This window comes from Suillus fuscotomentosus (assembly GCF_016647785.1).
Source record: "Suillus fuscotomentosus strain FC203 chromosome Unknown F5891scaffold_199, whole genome shotgun sequence".
Taxonomy (NCBI): Eukaryota; Fungi; Basidiomycota; class Agaricomycetes; order Boletales; family Suillaceae; genus Suillus; species Suillus fuscotomentosus.
The window spans coordinates 42,191-62,517 of NW_024539711.1; the positions used below are offsets into that span (position 1 = coordinate 42,191).

A 20,327-nucleotide genomic window follows, 5' to 3' on the forward strand; every position below is an offset into this window, starting at 1 on the left:
TTTATTCCTAATTCTTGTAATTAGATAGAATTATCTGAATTAGAACTTTTAGGGAAAATTATAACATTTTTTCCCCAGGAGGGTTTTCCTGATGAACTTGATGCATCACCTTGCTTTGCCTGCATGTATGCCAGGCAAAAGGTCAGCTGACACATGTAGTCAATTTACAACAAACAAGTACTAGGAGGCATCATCGATATTGATATCAGCCTCATTTCAATTTCAAATTTGATCATTAAACTGCAGAATTTTGGAATACCAGGCAGAATCATGTGAGATGCCGTACAAAGTGGTAATCCGATGGAATGGTGGGACGGGCATGGACTACCAAGGCCAAACCTCTATAGCAGGAGGCTATCTATTGAGGTCCAACTACGGCAACACAGCGTAGGACTACAGTCTACAAGTCAATGCGCCAGGACCTGCACCAGACTCCCTTACTGCAGCGAAGGTACCCAATAAAAACATGTTTTATGGTATAAGGTGTGCATTCAGTTCAATGAGGGAATTGCCTGGCTCAAGGGAAAGGACTGTCTTAGGATCTGGTGCGAGCTCATAGTGGGGAAATCAACCAACATTCAAAATGAGTCTACAAGGCCGTATTTTATCTACAAGAGAGTAAAGGTCCTTGGTTATTATGAAAGTGAAGGTTTAGTGAGACGGAGAATGGTGGCGCTGAGCCTGACAGGGTAGGAGTAATGGAAATGAGTGAGAGTATGTTAGTTTTGAATAAAAGATGGTAATATGCAGCTCGCTGTGCACAGGAATAATGAGAACCGTTGGGCACTTGACTGTTTTTGGAGCAAAGGAATGAAACTAAAAGAGAGTGACGAGAAAGAGTTTGGTGATAAATCCAGGGTATAGTATGAATGAGGGTGAAAGACCGAGCTGGTTGTTGAGAATAACGAGATAGTGAAGGTAAGAACAGAGAATGTGTCTGCGCGACTCGGACGCGAAGCATAACTAGTGCTGCCGTGGTCCGGTTCAGTCCGTTCAGAGGGTCCTGGACGAGAACTGAGAACCGGACCACAGAGAACCGTTCTCTGTGGTCCGGTTCGGTTTTTTTCTGGTCCACACTCGAACCGAACCTGAAAATTTTCAGTGGCAAGCGTGAAAAAAATACATTGAAATACTACTTTACACATCAAGTAGCTACTCCAATGACATAGCTACATACTCATCTCTGCCTCTGTAGTTGCTGAAGATGCTGACATGCCGGGAGGAACATGAAAGTAGGAAGTGAGGATGGTGCAGTTCTTGGCAATGAAGGCTGCACGCTGGACGTTTAGACAGAGGATGGCATCATTTCAGAACAGCGAGAAAACACCTCACATCCTGAGTGAGAGGCGGTGGGTGAGATTTACCTGCAGGTAGTACATATAAATATTAAGTTAGAAACATGAAAAAAAAACAATTGTAAAAAGGACTCACTAAGACACTGTGAACGGCAGGCAACAACTTTGATCAGCAGCAAATTGCAGACAACGACTTCGATCAGCATGGCTCAAGTCGAAGGAGGATCGACACACTTATTCACTGTGAACGGTGGGCAACAACTTGGATCAGCATGGCTCGAGCTCGAAGGAGGATTGACAGACTCACTCACTGCAACTCCCCATCCAGAGTCAAGTCTACATGCGCTGCATGCGAGCGAGAATGAGTGCCGCCTCTCATGCTGTTCCCATCTCCGGCACCCTGGTGTCGTCCGCAAGTGTTCATGCTACATCAGCACTTGCTGGCGTGTGTTGGGCATTTGCGCATGGTGCTGGTGGCATTGCATCAGTGAACTGAGAGGATCCTGAGAAAGATATATATTACATTATAAAGTAGATAATCACCAACATCAGTACAATTCTGCTACCAGTCATCCCATTGTAGTCACGTGGTCTGAACATTTGTCGGTCATTGCCAAAGCGGCTTTCCATTAAAATGGCTTAGATGGCCTTGAACCTGAAGCACATATGAGTCAAACTGAGAATGGACTTGCAGGGTGAAGGTGCTGGACTATTGTATTTTACTTGCTATGATGTCACTATACTTCAACCTTGTCATTGACGCATCTTCTAAGTCTAGATTTGCACGGATCAATGGTCATTTATGAACAACACAAATTTCTTCTAGAATACATAGATATATTCGGCAAAGCGTAATTGTATCGGTCTATAGGTCTCATGACTACCATATCACGGACTCATGAATTCACTGATGTGGACACAGTGTGGTGGTCATCAGCATGGCTCGAGCTCGAACAAGGATTGACACTCACGAACTGCGAATGGTGGGCAACAATTTGGATCAGCATGGTTCGAAAATCTTGTGAGACAGGTGTCCTGTGATAGTTAAAAAAATGAGAGTTTGATTGATTAGTACTAACCTTCAAAAAGGCTAAAGGTAGCCTAATTAACCAATAGTGCAAATCCAGAAGACGACACTTTGACGTCGTCATAGTTGAAGTCGAAGTCGACAATGGGTTTGGGGTTCGGAAATGGTTTGGGAAGGTCGAACCAGAACTGGACCATTTGGGAAGATCTAGAACCGAGAACCGTTCTATGCTCCTAGTTCAAAGATTGACAATTGTCATGAGACATTGAACTTTCAAGAACACACATGAATATATTAAAGAGCATGTAGATAACAGGCAACAGGCAACAGGCAACAGGCAACAGGCAACAGGCAACAGGTAACAGGTAACGAGTGACAGGCATGTAAGTAGACAAGTAAGTCTGAACGAAGGGCAAGTAAGGTAATTGTAGTGTTTATTTGGGCAAAGCCCTGAAGGGCTCTAGACCGAAACACACCTTGAGGCTCCTGAAGAAGGGAGAAAGCTGAGCTGAGATACCCTAGTATAAGGAGCGAACGATGCAGCCAGCATCAGCTGCACATATTACAGTGACCTATCTCCATATAATACAAGGGAATGGACGTGCATAATATCCCATATGATATGGGCCAGCGGACCATGGGCCCATGATAAAAATATCCTCGACTATGACAGATGGGCCGGGAGGCAAATTATTCCCAATGGAGGTGGGTGGGCCCATGCAGGGAATATATGGAGTAGATGAGTGGGCCGATGTACATGAATATTAGGTAGACGGGTGGGCCGAGGTAGTTGGATATTATGCAGATGGGTGTATTAAGGTAGATGTGTATGAGATAGATGGGTAGGTACTTGTTATCACATTCACGGGTGGGCCCAGACACATATTAAATTAGACGGGTGGGCCGAGGGTATTATAAAATATTGTATCAGATGGGTGGGCTGAGAGTGGTATAAAATATAGATGGGTGGGCCCATGTGTATCATAATTGTAGACATGATGGAGCTGAGGTAGTTGTACATCAACCAAATCAGAGGAGGTAATAAATCAAAGTTACCAAGTACCCGGAGCAGCAGGTGATCTCCTGACATGGCCTTTGATGGTGCACAGATTGTCTTGCAAATTTTGGAATCCAGGGTGCGAAGCTTGTGTTGCCCTATGAGAAGCCAAGTTCCGATTACCAACCTTTGGGTCAACCATACTCAGAGGAGGTAATAAATTAAAGTTACTGAGTTCCTGGAGCAGCAGGTGATCTCCTGACATGGCCTTTGATGGTGCACAGGTTGTCTTGCAGAATTTGGAATCTGGGGTGTGAAGCTTGTGTTGCCCTATGAGACGCCAAGTTCCAACCACCCAAATTTGGGTCAACCATACTGACTTCCGAGTTCTGGGACCCGGGAGTCAACAAATGAATATCTGATAACCAGCACACTTCCAATCAGGTAGTATGTCATTGAGCAATGGATCATCCAAGGGGTCCCTTATCAGACTCGGTAGTCAATATAGGCAAATGATAATGAAACATGAAAGTTGTTATTATGCTATTTTTCAAACCCAAGACCCGAAAATATGTATGCAACATGTCTATTTTTCACTTGTTGCACAAATCACTGAGTTTTGAGTGCTGAAACCTGAAACTCAAAACCCGGTGTAACACTCGGGCTGGCACTGGACATGTATCTGGTGATAATCATGTTTTATACTCCTCGACACACTTCTGACCTTCCGAAAGTTCCGCGCATCTGTCCGAGTCGTCCGAAGGTCGTCCGTCCGATTCTGAGGCCTTTCCTAGCTTTCCCAATCCTCCGTACCATGTCCTGTTCTAGTCCATTTGACTTCGCTGGTGCATTTCTCATTATTGATTACCTGTTATTGATTATGTCTAGGGGCACGTATGTCGAAAACACTTGCTAATATGTATAGATATGCTCCTCATACGTTATTACACGTATATCTTCGTAGTGGTTTGCCTTGAGTCTTATTACATTTTGGATGTCTTATCTCGCTACAGTTTTCGCCTACACGGATTCCGGACTTTCACGTCATAGGATATATTCTGGCTCGCTAGGTACTCGCAGGACACTTCACTTCCCTTGCTTCGAGTCATAGTTAGTAGTTGTCACTTCCGGGTTTTAGTACTTCGCAATCGATCTTTGTTCATTTGGAACGATTGTTTGGTGTCACTGCTGCCATTTTTCTATTAAAATCCTTAAAGTCTTTCGACGAGCTTCACTAGTTACACTACGCAAAGTCCTATACTTCGACAACCGCTGTAAGACTTTACCGGAAACCTTGCCGTTTCATCAGAAGCTCGCCGGAAGCTTCGCGCAACCTCGGACCTTTGTTTCTAGATGTCGGACCTATACCAGGCGCTTCGGACAATTCATCAGATACTTCGGACTGTTCTTCAGATCTCTGAACGTACCAGAGGTATACCTCTTTTCTCTCACCTTCGATCTTAACAAGATATCCCTTGCTTTTATATTGAGAGATAATTCTACAGGCAGTCCCTTGGGACGAACATCTCACTCGCACTTTGGAGTCTTAAGGTAAACACCCTTAGTATAAGCCCACTAGAAATCAACTCTTTACACCGGCATGCAACATGTTGATTTTTCATTTATATTACACAGATCATCAAGTTCTGAGTGCTGAGGGCTGAAACACAAACCTTGAGACCCGAAAATATGTATGCAACATTTCCATTTTTCACTTGTTGCACAAATCACCAAGTTTCAAGTGCCAAAACCTGAAACTCAAAACCAGGTGTGCAACATGTCCATTGTTCAATTATATTACACAAATCATCAAGTTCCAAGTGCCGAGACCCGGGACCCAAACCCCGAGACCCAAGACCCAAAAATATGTACACAACATGTCCATTTTTCACTCATTGCACAAATCACTGAGTTGTGAGTGCCGAAACCTGAAACTCAAAACCCGGCGTGCAACATGTTGATTTTTCATTTACATTACACAAATCATCGAGTTCTGAGTGCCGAGACCTGAGACCCGAAAATATGTATGCAACATTTCCATTTTTCACTTGTTGCACAAATCACTGAGTTTTGAGTGCTGAAACATGAAACTCAAAACCCGGTGTGCAACATGTTGATTTTTCATTTACATTACACAAATCATCAAGTTCCGAGTGCCGAGACTCGAGACCCGAAAATATGTATGCAACATTTCCATTTTTCACTTGTTGCACAAATCACCGAGTTTTGAGTGCCAAAACTCAAAACACGGTGTGCAACATGTTGATTTTTCATTTACATTACACAAATCATCGAGTTCCGAGTGCCGAGGGCCGAACCCCAAACCCCGAGACCCGAAAATATGTGCGCAACATGTCCATTTTTTACTTGTTGCACAAATCACCGAGTTTTGAGTGCTGAAACCTGAAACTCAAAACCCGGCATGCAACATGTTGATTTTTCATTTACATTACACAAATCATCAAGTTCTGAGTGCCGAGACCCGAGACCCGAACCCCGAGACCCGAAAATATGTATGCAACGTGTCCATTTTTCACTTGTTGCACAAATCACCGAGTTTTGAGTGCTGAAACCCGAAACTCAAAACCGGGTGTGCAACATGTCCATTGTTCAATTATATTACACAAGTCATCGAGTTCCGAGTTCCGAGGGCCGAAACCCAAACCCTGAAAATATGTGCACAACATGTCCATTTTTCACTCACTGCACAAATCACCGAGTTTTGAGTGCTGAAACCCAAAACTTGAAACCCGGCATGCAACATGTTTATTTTTCATTTACATTACACAAATCATTGAGTTCCAAGTGCTTTGGGTCATGTCCATTTTTCACTCATTGCACAAATCACCAAGTGTCGAGTGTCGAAACCTGAAACCCGGTACTTCAAATGGACACAAATTGTATTTGTATGTATTATCCATTGGTGTAGGGCTCAAATAACTTGGGAATTGTATTTGTCAGTACTCAGTACTCAGTGCTTGGTACTTGGTACTTGGTACTCGGTGATTGGTACTCAGTGATTGGTGATTGGTGGTCAGTGGTCGGTACTCGAGACTCAGGTAGTCAATATAGGCAAATGATAATGAAAAATGACAGTTGTAGTCCATGTCAAGGTGAGTGTCTTGGTAGTCTTTCCTTGTCATTCGGCAAAACATCAGCAATAATGAAAAAATGAAAGTTGTTATTATGCTTAACTTCCTTACCGAAGGTTGTAGTCCAAGTCCAGGTGAGTGTAGTGGTAGTCTTTTCTTGTCAATTGGTTATCTTGTTACTCATTACGCAGTACTCAGTACATGGTAATTGGTACTCAGTATTTGGTTGTGATACTCAGTATCCAGGAATCAGTAGTCAGCTTAATGAAGGTTGTAGTCCGAGTCTAGGTGAGTTTATTTGTAGTCTTTTCTCGTCCATTGGTTACCATGTGACCAAGATATAAGCTAAAGAAATCCAAAACATCAATAATGACAAATGAAATACATGTGTGCAGTAAGTGAGTCTAAAGATAAAAGAATGAATATTAATAGCGAGACTTGCACATTATGTCGAGATATACAACATAACAAGCCTGTGATGTGATCAGAGACCTGGAATAACACCCATATACATCCATTATAATAGCTTAAAAGCTTAGAAAGATTCATGAAGGATTGATGTAATGATAGGCAAAATGACATATGTGTGGAGAGTGACAATAGACATCTTTTATACGAAGTCACATTTATATATGATTCAGGCCGAAAATATCATTACAAATAACTTTCATTTTTCATTATTGCCGATGTTTCAGATTTCTTTAGCTTATATCTCAGTCAAATGATAACTGATGGACAAGAAAAGACTACCAATACACTCCCCTAGACTCGGACTACAACCTTCGGTAAGGAAGTTAAGCGTAATAACAACTTTCATTTTTCATTATCATTTGCCTATATTGGCTACCAACCACCAACCACCAACCACCAACCACCAACTACTGAGTACCGAGTACCGAGCACTGACAAATACAATTCCCAAGTTATTTGAACCTTACACCAATGGATAATACATACAAATATAGAATTCATGTCCATTTGAAGTACTGGGTTTCGGGTTTCGGCACTCGGCACTTGGTAATTTGTGCAATGAGTAGATGGGCATGTGGCATACATGTTTTTGGGCTTCAGGTTTCAGGATTCGGCCCTCAGCACTCAATGATCTGTGTAATGTAAATGAACAATGAACATGTTGCACACCCGGTTTTGAGTTTTGGGTTTCGGCACTTGAAACTTGGTGATCAGTGCAACAAGTGAAAAATGGAAATGTTGCATACATATTTTCAGGTCTTGGGCTTTCCGGTGAAATTGTGGTCCCGGATGAACCAGGCAACCTCCTGCCAGAATATGATTCTTCTGATGAGGAGATGGAGGTTGAGGTGAAGGTTGATCGTCCTGGTGAGAAGGTTGAAATGGCTACATAATTGCTCAGTGATATATGTACATAAATCTTTTTCAAGGCATGTTACCTATGCCACAATTGAATGATTCAATCATTGAGTTCCAATATCCAGAACTAGAAACTGTAGATTGAGGTAGATATCACCCGAAACCCGAACACCCTAACACCCAAATGTCAAATTTTCACAGTGCCGAACCCTGAGTGCCAGGTGCCAGGTGCCAAGTCCCAAAACCCAGAACTCAGGACTTGACATTTGAAATGAAACACATTTTTCAGACATGTTTGAATCTGCCTACATATATCCATAAACATTTTACTAACCCCCGAACCCTGACAAATATCTTTGTCCAGTCCCACATATTGAGTCCCGAGTTCCGGGACCCCTGAACCCCAAAACCCAAAACCCAGCAGTCCACAATTTCGGGGTTTGGGGGTTGGTAAAATGTGTATGGATATATGGAAGGTTGATTTAAACATTTTTGAAAGATGTTGCATATGAAATGTCAAGTCCTGAGTTTCGGTTTCCAGGTTTCGGGAGTGTCGAGTCCCGAAGCCCGGAGTCCCAAAACCCAGAGTTATGTCAAATTTTCAGTGCCGAACCCCAAGTGCCAGGTGCCAGGTGCCGAGTCCCGAAACCCGAAAACCCAGAACTCAGGATTTGACATTTGAGACGAACATCATTTTTCAGACATGTTGATATGAATCTACGTATATCTATAAACATTTTACTAACCCCCAAGCCCCAAAATATATTTTTGTCGTCTCACATCCCGAGTTCCGAGTTCCGGGACCCCCAAACCCCGAAACCTGGCAGTCCACAATTTCAGGGTTCAGGGGTTGGTAAAATGTGTATGGATATATGGAAGGTTGATTTAAACATTTTTGAAAGATGTTGCATATGAAATGTCAAGTCCCGAGTTTTGATTTCTGGGTTTCGGGAGTGCCGAGTCCCGAAACACAGAGTCCCGAAGCCCGGAGTCCCGAAACCTGGAATTCAAAACTCAGGACTTGACATTTGATGAGACATCTTTCAAAAATGTTTAAATCAACCTTTCATATATCCATACATATTTTACCAACTCCTGAACCCCTAAATTGTGGACTGCCGGGTTTTGGGGTTCAGGGGTCCCGGAACTCGGAACTTGGTATGTGAGACAACAAAAATATATTTCAAACATGGGTAAGTCAATGTGTTTGTGAATCAACTTGATTGTAAATCAAATTTTATTGATCTCCCCAAATTTCCCAAGTTCCGAGTTCCGGGACCCCCGAAACCCGGCAGTTCACAATTTAGGGATTCGGGGGTTGGTAAGAACTCGGGAAATTTGGGGAGATCAATAAAATTTGATTTACAATCGAGTTTATTGACAAACACATTAACTTACCCATGTTTGAAATATATTTTGTTCTACATACCGAGTTCCAAGTTCCGGACCCCCAAACCCCCAAACCCGAGACCTGGCAGTCTCGGGATTCGGGATTCAGGGGTTGGTACATCTCGGTTTGGGGTTTGGCACTGAAAATTTGACATATATATTTTTGTGAGTGTTGTGCTTCTGGTGTCCATGCTTATAAATAGGATATGTTGCACACCAGGGTTCAGGTGTGGGGTTTTTCCACTTCAGTCCTCGATTATTGGTCAATGCCACACATGGTCAATTCATGTTTTTGTGCTTAGGGGTTTAGATTTGGTGGTTGATGGTAGGTATATGCACTCATAGTGTATATGTATCCTACGTGTTTGATTTACTGGTGGCTACATCAGCTGTATGTCTTGATGGAACATACTAGGCTCACCCATATATGTACCCATCTATGTACAATTCCCCCACATCAGCCCACCCATCTATGCATTATCCCCCACCTCGGCCCACCCGTCTATATAATTATACCCCACCTCAGCCCACCTGTCTATGTAATAAATATTTTATCGCACCCTCGGTCCACCCGTATATGTAATACTTTTCACGTCGGCCCACTTGTATATGTAATACACCCCATGTCAGCCCACCCATCTATGTAATATTCCCCTACCTCGGCCCACCCATATATGTAATACACCCCCGTCGGCCCGCCCATCTATATAACAATATTTGCCTTACATCTCTCTTCAGCCCAGCTGTCTATAATATCCTAATCTACATATTACCCAGATGGGCCCACCCATCTCCATGAATGATCATATTCCCCCGGCCCATCCGTCAACATCAAGGATATATATATCATTGGCATACATGGGCCCACCCATCTCCATCGGAAATAATATGCATCCCGGCCCATCCGTCATCATCGAGAATATACACAACATGGGCCCATGATCCGCTGGCCCGTCTCATATGGGATATTATGGAGGTCGGGTGGCCCGTATAATACGGAATTTGTCACTGAAGGGGCTCTCAGCTGAATCCCAAGTTTAAGGAGGTGAGGCAAACTTACAGTCCAAAGATTAAAGGGGTGGAGGTAAAGCGTAGCGCATGAAGGGTTCTAATATTGGCTTGTCCTGTAGGAATGGAGCCATGACTAAGGCATGCTTCCATAGGTACCCTACAAATGCATCACTACTCCAACAACCCATTGTCTTGACATTCTCGAATGGCACACCACAAAGTAGATATTCCAAAGTACTGCCGATACAGAGACTGTGTGCCTTCAATGAGCTGATCTTGAGTTTGTTGCTGGCAGATTGAATACATTTAACGAATTCTCCCCTTGTAAGAGGTCGAAGGCCCATGTGATGTTGCCAGCTAAACAGAGGCACGTTGATGGAAGGGTGGTTGATAGCCAAATGATTTGACAAGGCTGCTTGAGGGTCAGACAGCCCTGACTGCACAGCCAATAGATGTCCTCGCCGACGCGAGAGGTTTTGGTGCATGGCAAATGAAAAACAGCAACATGAAAGCCATGACAATCAACGTTGTATTGCAAATCACTGACTTTGACATGGCATTGAGGATCAAAGGCTCGTAGTGAGGGAACTGTGAATTCCCCGATGCGTGCGATAGTGTAGAATGATGTGGTAAGGCATGCATAAACGGCTGCGTGTAAGGGAGTTGTCAGATCCAATGTTGAACAAATAGCGATCAAAATGTCGGTCATAAAAGGTGCCCACTTAGCTCGTTTGGAAGTGTCTGGTTCCAAACATTTCCCGCTGCTGAGGGCCAACGTACATTGGTCATGGTTCGCGAGCCAGGGCAGACCATGCAACAAGTGCCATGCCCGAACTGCGTAGAAGTGATTCTCGAGGCTCTTCCCAGAATACAAACCCGAGCATGCAGCAATGAAGGCTAAAATCAGGATGGGGGATGCAGGAGTGCATTGCTCCTCTGGTATGTCACGAGCATCACAAAAGACATGGAATATTAGAAGTCCAGAACCATATGTCTCTCAAGTAGTGGCAGCGTGAGAATGCGCAAGGACAACAATGATCCGATTGATGTCGCTGTCAGATATGTTTACCAAGGATCCGGTGTTGTCAAGACATGAACGAGCCTGGAGAGGACGCCATAAATGGAGATGGTCGCATGCAAGACAATGCGGACGTAAAGACGATAGGTTGGGGGTTAGAGTAGCATTGTAAGGACGGGGCTGTGCAGTGGTGCTCACTATTGTGAGGGGAGTGTTGGTTGCAAACCGAGACACACTAATCACACCAGGTATCACGGAATTCGAGGAGCTGCTCTCCCCAATCCCAGATGTCTGCGGGCTCTGTGGACTCATCAACGAAGGAGCGTTGATCCTGGCATGACGACGGGGAAGTCCCCGTGGAGAGATCTGCCTCATAGATAAACTTGTGGAGGTCACCTGGGAGATCGATTGGCAGAAGGAGGAGATGATGGGGGGGAAGATGCCCCGAGAGGGCCCATCTGCAGGGTTAGCACTGCTGGGCACATAACAGAGATGGAAGGATGTACCGTGCCCCTGGGATTCAAGGAGGCTGTGGATTCGACAAAAGACGAGGTTGGTTGCCCTATTGCGACTCCTCCCATTCTTCCAACCATTGATGACACCCTGGTTGTCACAGAATACACGGAAATGCGAGGGGGAATCATGTTTCCTGCTATTGAGGACTGCATGGACAAGGAGCTTGAACCCGACACACTCGGCCCATCCAATATCGCATTGGCCATCAAGATATTGCCAGTTTGGGTGAAGTGTCCATGCACGCCAATACCCATGGATAACAACTGCGATTCCAACAGAGGTGCTCGCATCTGAGAAGGCATGAATGTCGAGGAGGGGAGGTGGTTGAGTGATGGGCCATCCGATGAAAGGGAGACTAAGTTTCGCACTCCACCATTTGAGATCCTTGTTGAGGTGTCGAACGGGATGGTGTGGCACAAATGGACTACTACTGCAAACTCCGAGCATGGTCTCCAATGTGGTGAGATAAGCACGTCCTGCTGGGATGACCAAGCAAGTGTGCAAGAGTTTCCCATAAAGTCTCTGTATGTCCCAAAGGACATGCATTTCCCTTGATCTCCACTCGGTGATAGCTGCCTGGTATTTCTCCTTCTTCGCCACTGACAACTGTACTGTGAGACAAATGATGCTCCACAAGAAGCCTAGGAAGAGTGTCTCGAAGGAAAATGCAGTGTCCTTCATTGGCTCTCAAGGATAGCCGAAGGGCAAAGAGGCACAAGTGATGTCCGCGAAGGAGAAGCAGAAGTTAGAGTCAAGGATGGAACGAGGCGAGGATGATGAGAGGTCTTGCAGCGGGAGATGGCAATCTTCGGCGTAAACGTCAAATGACTCGTTGTCAAAAACTTCACCCTTGTACCAAATATGTCCCCCCGTTTTTTGTGGACCTGAGCGAGCCAATAACAAGTGTGTTGACGCACGATAGGCATTGTAACTGGTGAGGTATTCACAACAAATGCAAAAAAATAAGTGATCATCCACCCACTTCATAAGAGGCCCAAGGCCCATGGCACGCAAGAGATCAAGGCCTGCATCAGCGACATGACCGTACACCCCAGCCGAGGGTCCCATGCCAAAGGAAATACAGGTATCCACGCAAAAGTCTCCTCCAGGAAGTTGAACAACTGCAGCAGGCCATTGAGAATGGTGTAAGGGCACCATGTGATATGCCTCTGCAATGTCACGAGTTGCTGCTTGCGATCCAGGAGGGAGAGAGCAAATGATGGTCCATACAGTATCAAATGTCCCCCAAGTACATGGGAAATCATCCAAGTTAACGCTGGCATTGATAGACAGATTCGGATGAGCCAATGAAGGCACCAACGGAAAAGAGAAATTCTGAATGACATGAAATCTTCCCGGTTTCCTGGTCTTGGGTATAATTGATATAGGGGAGCATTGGAAAGGACCGAGGAGAGATAGTAACTCGTTATATGTAAATGGACCGATGTACCAGCCAGTAGCAAGCTCACATGCAAGTATGGTGTCGAAGGCATCATGAAACACAAGGAGTGAAGAACTATTAGGGGGGATTTGTGTATGAACAATGTGAGGGAAGTTGAGATTAAAACCAAACCGCAAACTATATGGAAGATTCAGGTATCTGACGAGAAGATTGTGCATGCGAAGTTGAGACTCCCAAACGGTAGGATCATATGGTGAGATCAGATGAAGTTGCCTGTGCGCGAGAGCAGTTTTGGGCACCATGAGTGGTGGCAAGGCAGCCCAAACAAACGTGTCGGTCGTTGTGGGACTGACTGATACAACGGGCTCATTGCCAGTCGACACACAAAGGTTTGTCGGAACCTTGCACAAGAAGCTGCTTGTTGACTCGTGTCGCAACAGTTGGGAATGCACCATCCCACAAGTGTTCGATGGTGCATTCAATGAAGCTGTGCTTGTTCCGTCCAAGGCACACGGTGCACACGGCTGGGAAATGAGTACCCTGTGTGCCATCCCAAAAAACTGCACGCAAATCCACTGGACGAGTGGGTTGAGAGTTGGAATTCTTCGGAGATGCTGCGGGAGTCTGATTGCGCGGTGTAGAAACAACAATACTGAGAGGAACAAAGAAATGCTCCTGACTGTATCTAAAAAGTTGTAGGTCGTGCATTGCCTAGTCTGCGATACTTGAGATGGCAAGTGCATTCGACCCTAAAGGGGAAGCAGGTGCAGCGGAGATCTAGAGGTACGCGCTTCAGCGAAGCGCGAGAAAGCGCAGGTGCGCGCAAGGTATGAAGGCGCGGGAACGCGCGCGCGTATTAGCGCGAAGCGCGGGAAAGCGCGCGCGTGTAAGCGGAAATAAGAGAGACTAAACTTATGTGAAGATATAAGCAAGATAAAGGATGTGAGATGTGTTGTGCTAATGAATAGATTTCTACTGCGACTTTCTAAGTAGTAAGTACTAGGTAAAGTTGGGTGAAAAGTAAGGTAAATAATAGTATGTACTGCTGGCGCTTATATAGCGCGCCTAAGCGCGCTCATGCGGAGCCGAAGCGCTACCGAGTAGGTATGTAAAAATATATATGAGTGAGAAACTATGATAAAAATAAAGGTGGAACTATGCTAATAAAGGAAATGGAAATATACGCACTAGGGAGCTTGGTGGACAGTGGATGGATGCATCTGGATGGCTGGCGCTATAGGGCGCGCAAGCGCGGGAACGCGCGCGCGCGTATACATCGTGAAGCGCGGGAATGGTGCGCGCATGGCGCGCGTTGCGCGGGAAAGCTGCGCGTCATATAGGAATCACTGTGGATGGTACACAGAGTGATGCTGCGAGTTGGTGCTGTATACTCCCTAGTGTAAAGCGCCATATCACACTATGAGATGCACGAGTCTCTACAGCGGGGATTTGGAATGACGTGAACGCTTCGAACGTTGAGTGTAATGAGTCTCACTTGGAGCAGCTCGAATGTTAGAGCTAGGATTTAGCTGCAATAACAGTGAATGCGAAGGCAAACAAAGGCAAAATGCAAAATGCAAACACATAACAGATAACGCAAAATGCAAAGGCAGATCGCAGCATGTTGAATTGGCAATTGTGCAAATGAACAAAGTTCAAGTTCGATTAAGGAAGCAATGAAAGGTAAATTAGAGAGTGATTTGAAACCGTGAGTGTAAGACGTACCTGGGTGTTGTGTTCACGATGACGAGATTCATGAAGTACACGATCAAAGAGTCGCACAAGGATCACATCGCTGATAATGGAAAGATCCCAAGCACCAGTGCCTAAAGCAACTGCATTGTGCCAGGCCTGGCGCTGTTCTTCCTGGTAAATCATCAATGCCCGTTTGGCCACAAGATCGTTGGAATTCCAGTATCTGTGAGTGACAATGGCACCCCAAAACTGCAAGAGCATTAGAACTCGTTGTTGAGGCCAATCCCACTCTTCGAGAGCTGCGACGATGTGTGGAACCACCTGAGCAAAATCCGCTGGGGATAAAAACCGATCTGGTACTACCCTTTTGGATGGTTTAGAGGCAGCTGCGCTGATCCATACAGTAGAACCATCCTGTTCTGAAGGGATCAAGCCCTCGTCATCCCTAGTGGTTTGGGAAGAAAGAGTCTCCTCCAGACCGTTGTTGGTCCAGTAATAGAACTCTACGAACTGTCCTTTATCTATTTTCCATAAGGCGAAGTCGGACACGAACGCCTCATCCTCATTGGTGTCAGGGTGAGGGCGCATAAGAATGTCCGTGTGCTTGAATCTGTTCTTCTTCCATTCATCCGCTCGAGCTGTGTCCTCCTCCAGCTGACGAGCTTATTGGAGGCGAATAGCTTCTTCTTTGGCTAAATGATGTTGCTCGGCACGAAGATGTTCGTCTTCAGCGAGCTGCTGTCGCCATTGTATGCGCAAATCTTCATTAGTGCTGACCCACACTAACCGAAGAGATTCGGTCGCCTGAGCATCGTCAACCATAACCGACAGAAAAGGTGTAAAAGGATTAATACAAGTTCGCGCGGGTCTGGAACAAACAGACACTCTCAGTCGTGCGCGTGAAGGCAAATGTCTGAGTCCATAGCTAATTAAATAGACTAAGTGCTCTTGTGCGAACAAATAAGTATCTGAGACTTGAAACAAAGGATATAGGGCGCTGGCCCATGAGATCAATAGATTCTGTAAGTACAATAGAAAAGTAAATAACAAGAGTGGACAATAGAAACATACGAGTTTGCCGAAACATAATGAACAAGACAAATGATGCGCCTCAACTGCAAGCGTGCGCTTGCTATTCCAACACTCCCCCTCAAGCTGCGCATAGTCCAAGTTGAGACATGAAGTGCTTGACTTTCAGTGATGGTAGCGCTTTTGTGACCGTGTCGGCAATCATGTCGACAGTGGGACAGAAAATGAGTTGAAGCTTTCCTTCCTCAATTACCCAACGAATGAAATGGAATCTAATGTCAATGTGTTTCGTACGAGCATGATACTGATGGTCTTTGGTCAAAGTGATTGCTGATTGATTGTCCGAGAAGAGAGTGATAGGCTCGGTGAATGGTTCGAAAAGTTGTCCAATGAAAGAACGCAGCCATAGGGCTTCCTTTGTGGCATGTATCGCTGTGATATACTCACTTTTGGTGGTTGATAGTGATACTATCTCCTGGCGTTTCAACAACCATGATACCGCTCCTCCGTCTATCAGGAATGCATACCCTGATACAGCCCTTCTGTCTTCTCCCATACTTCCATCAGCGTCTGCGTATCCAGTCAACACATTCTCTACCCCTCCGTAAGTTAGCTTTAAGTCCGTTGTTCCCAAAAGGTAGTGGTATATGTGACACATGGCGTCCCAATGCGGTTGTCCGGGGTTGCTCGAAAAATGAGATACCATAGTAACTGCATAAGAAATGTCAGGACAGATACCGAGGGAGGCGTACATGAGCGATCCAACAGCCTCGCGATATGGGACATGGTGCATGGCAGCATGTTCAGCGCCGGTGGATGGTGATTGGCCAGAGTGGAGCTTTGTACTAGGCTCCATAGGGTTTGAGACTGGTTTCAGCTCCTCGAAGTTGAAGCAGCGTATGATTGAGTCGAGATATGCCTTCTGTGATAAGGAAAGTGTGTGATTGTCACGGTTGCGGGTGACTTCAATGCCCAGCAGCCAATGGAGCTCTCCTAAGTCCGTAATCTCCACACAGGTGCGTATCTTGTCTTTCAGCTTCATGATGAGGTCCATTGAAGAGGCTGCAATAGTGCAGTCATCAACATGGACTACGACGATAATGAGTTCGTCAGGTGAAGAGCGTGAGAAAAACACAGCTTGGTCAACATCGCATCGTGTAAGTCCAATCCTATCCACCAATATCTCCACCAACTTCTGATACCATCTCCTTCCACTCTGCTTTAGTCCATACAAGGTCTTCTGCAGGTGACATACGTGTTTCAGGTGGTCCGTCGACTTGAAACCGGGAGGCTGGCGCATGTGGACAACTTCTTTGTCGGTGAGTTCTCCATTTAGATATGCACCCTTGATATCGATCTGATGATTTTCCATGTCCAGTCGAGCTGCAAGTGCGAGGACGGTTCTGATGGATGCAAGGGTGGCAACAGGTGCATATGTGTCGAAATAATCTATCCCTGGGACTTGGGAATAACCTTGAGCTACTAGGCGTGCTTTGTATCGCACAATGTTTCCTGCTGCGTCCTTTTTAGCACGGAAAACCCACTTTGAACCTACAATGTTGGCACCAGGAGGTGGGTCAACAAGCTTCCATGTTCCGGCAGTCTGCAGTGTGGCTAACTCTTCACGGATTCCAGCTTCCCATTGGGGCCAGTCTGGACGGTGCTTCGCCTCAGCTAGAGTGGTAGGTTCCAAAGCTTCAGCATCAGCCATGAACTCACTCAGTGCTAACGCCAATTCTGCAAGGTCGTCCTCTGCTTCCAAAATCGCCATCAACTTCTCAGCAGCGGCCTCTGCTCCGGCCAGGTCTCCTTCAGCAACTGCTGGTGTGGCCAGCTGGATGCCTTTGGGGACAGGGTTTCTGTTGGTGATGATGTCGAGGACCCGTTGGCTTGGTTTTCGGACTCGCTTGGCAACCATGTCAAGCGCTGGCGAAGTTGACAGGATGGGGATTCTGGATGGGGTGACAGTCAGTGGGATGTTTGGGGCTGTTACTGGTGGGATAGGGCCAGGAGGTGAGTGTTCAGGCGACGATATCATTGCGTTTGGACTCTGATCTTCTTCCTCCCCCTTGCAATGTATCGTCGTTACCTCCGCAGGATCCCAGTAAGCATTCCTTTCGACAGTAACCGTGCGTCTGGATGGCCAATAGACATGGCATCTGTTCTCACTGGCCTCATCAATGCCGATCCAACGTCCTTCATCGACACAGTCAGACAGCTTGTCTCCATGGCCTCTCTTTACCCAAACCTTGGAGCCCCAGGCACGGAGGCGACTAAGGTTTGGTTTCTTCCCCATTGCTGCCTCGAGTGGAGTACTGCCGTTGAGAGCTTTTGTCGGGGTGCTATTCTTCAGCCAGACGGCATGTCTGACTGCCTCTCCCCAGAGGGTGCATGGAAGGCCGCTGTCGTGGAGCATGGCTCTAACTTTCTCTAGTAGTGTGCGGTTTAGTCGCTCGGCAACGCCATTGTGCTCGGGCATGTCATGAACAGTCAGCTTCTGCGTGGTGCCGGCGGCCTGGAGGTGCGCAATGAAAGCCTTCCCTAAGTATTCTCCCCCTCAGTCAGAATGGAGGGTTTTGATGTGGGCGCTGTGCTGATTCTCGCACCAGGCCTCAAAACTCTTGTATGCGTCAAGAGCCTCGCTCTTTTGACGCAAGAGATGGAGGTACGTCAGACTGGTCTTATCATCCGTGAAACTGACATAATAATGTCGTCCTCCTAGAGTCAGTATGGGGGCAGGTCTCCACAGATCAGTGTGGACTTCCTGTCCGAACTCAGTAGCTCTTTCTCCCTGTCGTGCCTTAGCGATTGGCTTACGTGTGGCTTTCACATAGACACATGTTTCACAAAAGGTAGGTTCGCCAGAGGATAAATTGACTTTTATTCCAGATATGAGTCCATTCTCTGCGAGGTGTCGAGCAACCGCGGGAGCAATGTGTCCCATGCGCTTGTGGAGTTCCATCACTGTGATGGTCTCTTCAACGGAGTCTGCACTATCAAGGTTGGCTTTGTGGACGACACGATACAGACCCCGTTCAGTTCTGGGGATTTGTCCAATGACATTCTCCATAGGGTCATTGATAATGCACCTGCCATCAGTGAAAATGACAGTATAACCGAGCTCATCGAGTCGTCCTATGGACACTAGGGTGTATCCGACTTCCGGCGAGAACAATACTTCGGTAAGTCTGAGCTTGGACATGTCAACACCATTTGGGATCTCTATTACCATTTCTCCTATGCCGGTCGCACTGAAACATTGTTTATTGGCAGCAGCGAAAGGTTTTGGTGGGATAGTGGAAAGAGTTTCGAACTTTTCTCAGTATGGGGAAATATGGTGTGTGGATCCGGAATCGTATAACTCAACGACTGGACCATCAATGTGTCCACTACTGACTTCAGCAGCAAGCTCTATGAAGGAATCTGTGTCGCTTCCACTGTTGGGAGCTGCTGATACAGTGTCCCAGTCGGGTAAGTCATTCTTGTCTATCTCCGAGAACCAGTCTTCATTGTTGACAACAAAGGCTGTTCTGTCATCAGCGTCCTCATCTGATGACTCTGTGGAGAGAAGGTCAGGGATATAGGATTCGTCATCTGACAGGCAATCGACAGCAAACACTCCGTCATCCTCGGAGTCGTCATCTGCTGCTGCGTTCGCAGATCCTCTGGTTCCCGTGTTGCTGCTTGGTGTTTTCTCAGGCTCGGGACAATGAGCTTTAAAATGTTCCCAGGAACCGCAATTCCAGCATGGTGGACGTGGTCTGTTGTTACCTCCACCCCTTCCTCCTCGAAAGGAACTTCTGTTACCTCCTCTACCCCCTCGGCTGCGGGAAGACATATCTATGGCTGCCATAGCCTCATTTCCTCCATTGTGGCGAGTGGTGGTTCCCCCACGCAAGGGACGACTATCCTTGCGGCCGCGATGTTCAGATTCTTCGATAATCAAAGAGATTAGAATGTCGGGGTCAATGGTTTGGGTAGGGCTATAGAGTCAGGCGGTGGCAAGCTGCCCAGATGCGAAACTGGCTAGATGGTTTGGGAGGGATTGGATGATTGTGGACCAGTAATCTTTCTCTTCGATCTGGACTCCTACTGCTGACAGCTCGTCACATTTAGTGCGAAGTTCGTCGAGGAACGTGCGCACATCTCCCCCTCCTGGACACTTGGACTCCAAAAACTTAGTGCGAAGGTCGGTCTGCGCATATGCACCCTTCTCGGTGTATTCGCGCACGATTTCCTTCCACATTGCGACAACGTCGGTCAAGTTCCGAACACGTAACGCAGTAGAGTCGGGGATACGCTGGGTAAGCAAGTGTTTCGCGAGGTTCTCGTGTTTCTGCCACTGAGCGAGTGCAACAGGGTCCGGAGGGGATACAGTAGTCGTTCCTCCAGACGTCATGGGTGATCCGACGGGCTTTGGGTTTGTCCCGTCGAATTGCTTCCATAGTTCTTTGGCTTCAATGGCTACTTGGAAGCGCAAAGAGAATATCGCCCAGTTGGTGCCCTTGATGTCGAGTTTGGGCACAT

At 46.3% G+C, this 20,327-nt stretch overlaps 2 protein-coding genes across 2 annotated transcripts; both read right to left on the bottom strand.

Annotated features, from left to right (window-relative positions):
* Positions 1-993: 993 nt before the first annotated feature.
* F5891DRAFT_988137 (uncharacterized protein) lies at positions 994-2,705 on the bottom strand (the record flags this gene model as incomplete). Its single annotated transcript, XM_041377981.1, has 10 exons — positions 994-1,088; positions 1,178-1,277; positions 1,333-1,364; positions 1,432-1,438; positions 1,607-1,695; positions 1,733-1,798; positions 2,019-2,069; positions 2,375-2,396; positions 2,433-2,529; positions 2,608-2,705. 10 exons carry the CDS (start codon positions 2,703-2,705, stop codon positions 994-996), a joined length of 657 nt encoding a protein of 218 aa, XP_041216936.1.
* Positions 2,706-14,825: 12,120 nt separating this feature from the next.
* F5891DRAFT_930194 (uncharacterized protein) lies at positions 14,826-15,410 on the bottom strand (the record flags this gene model as incomplete). Its single annotated transcript, XM_041373941.1, has 1 exon — positions 14,826-15,410. A coding segment is annotated over one exon (585 nt), but the record flags the coding sequence as incomplete, so codon positions are not given.
* Between the last annotated feature and the right edge of the window lie 4,917 nt (positions 15,411-20,327).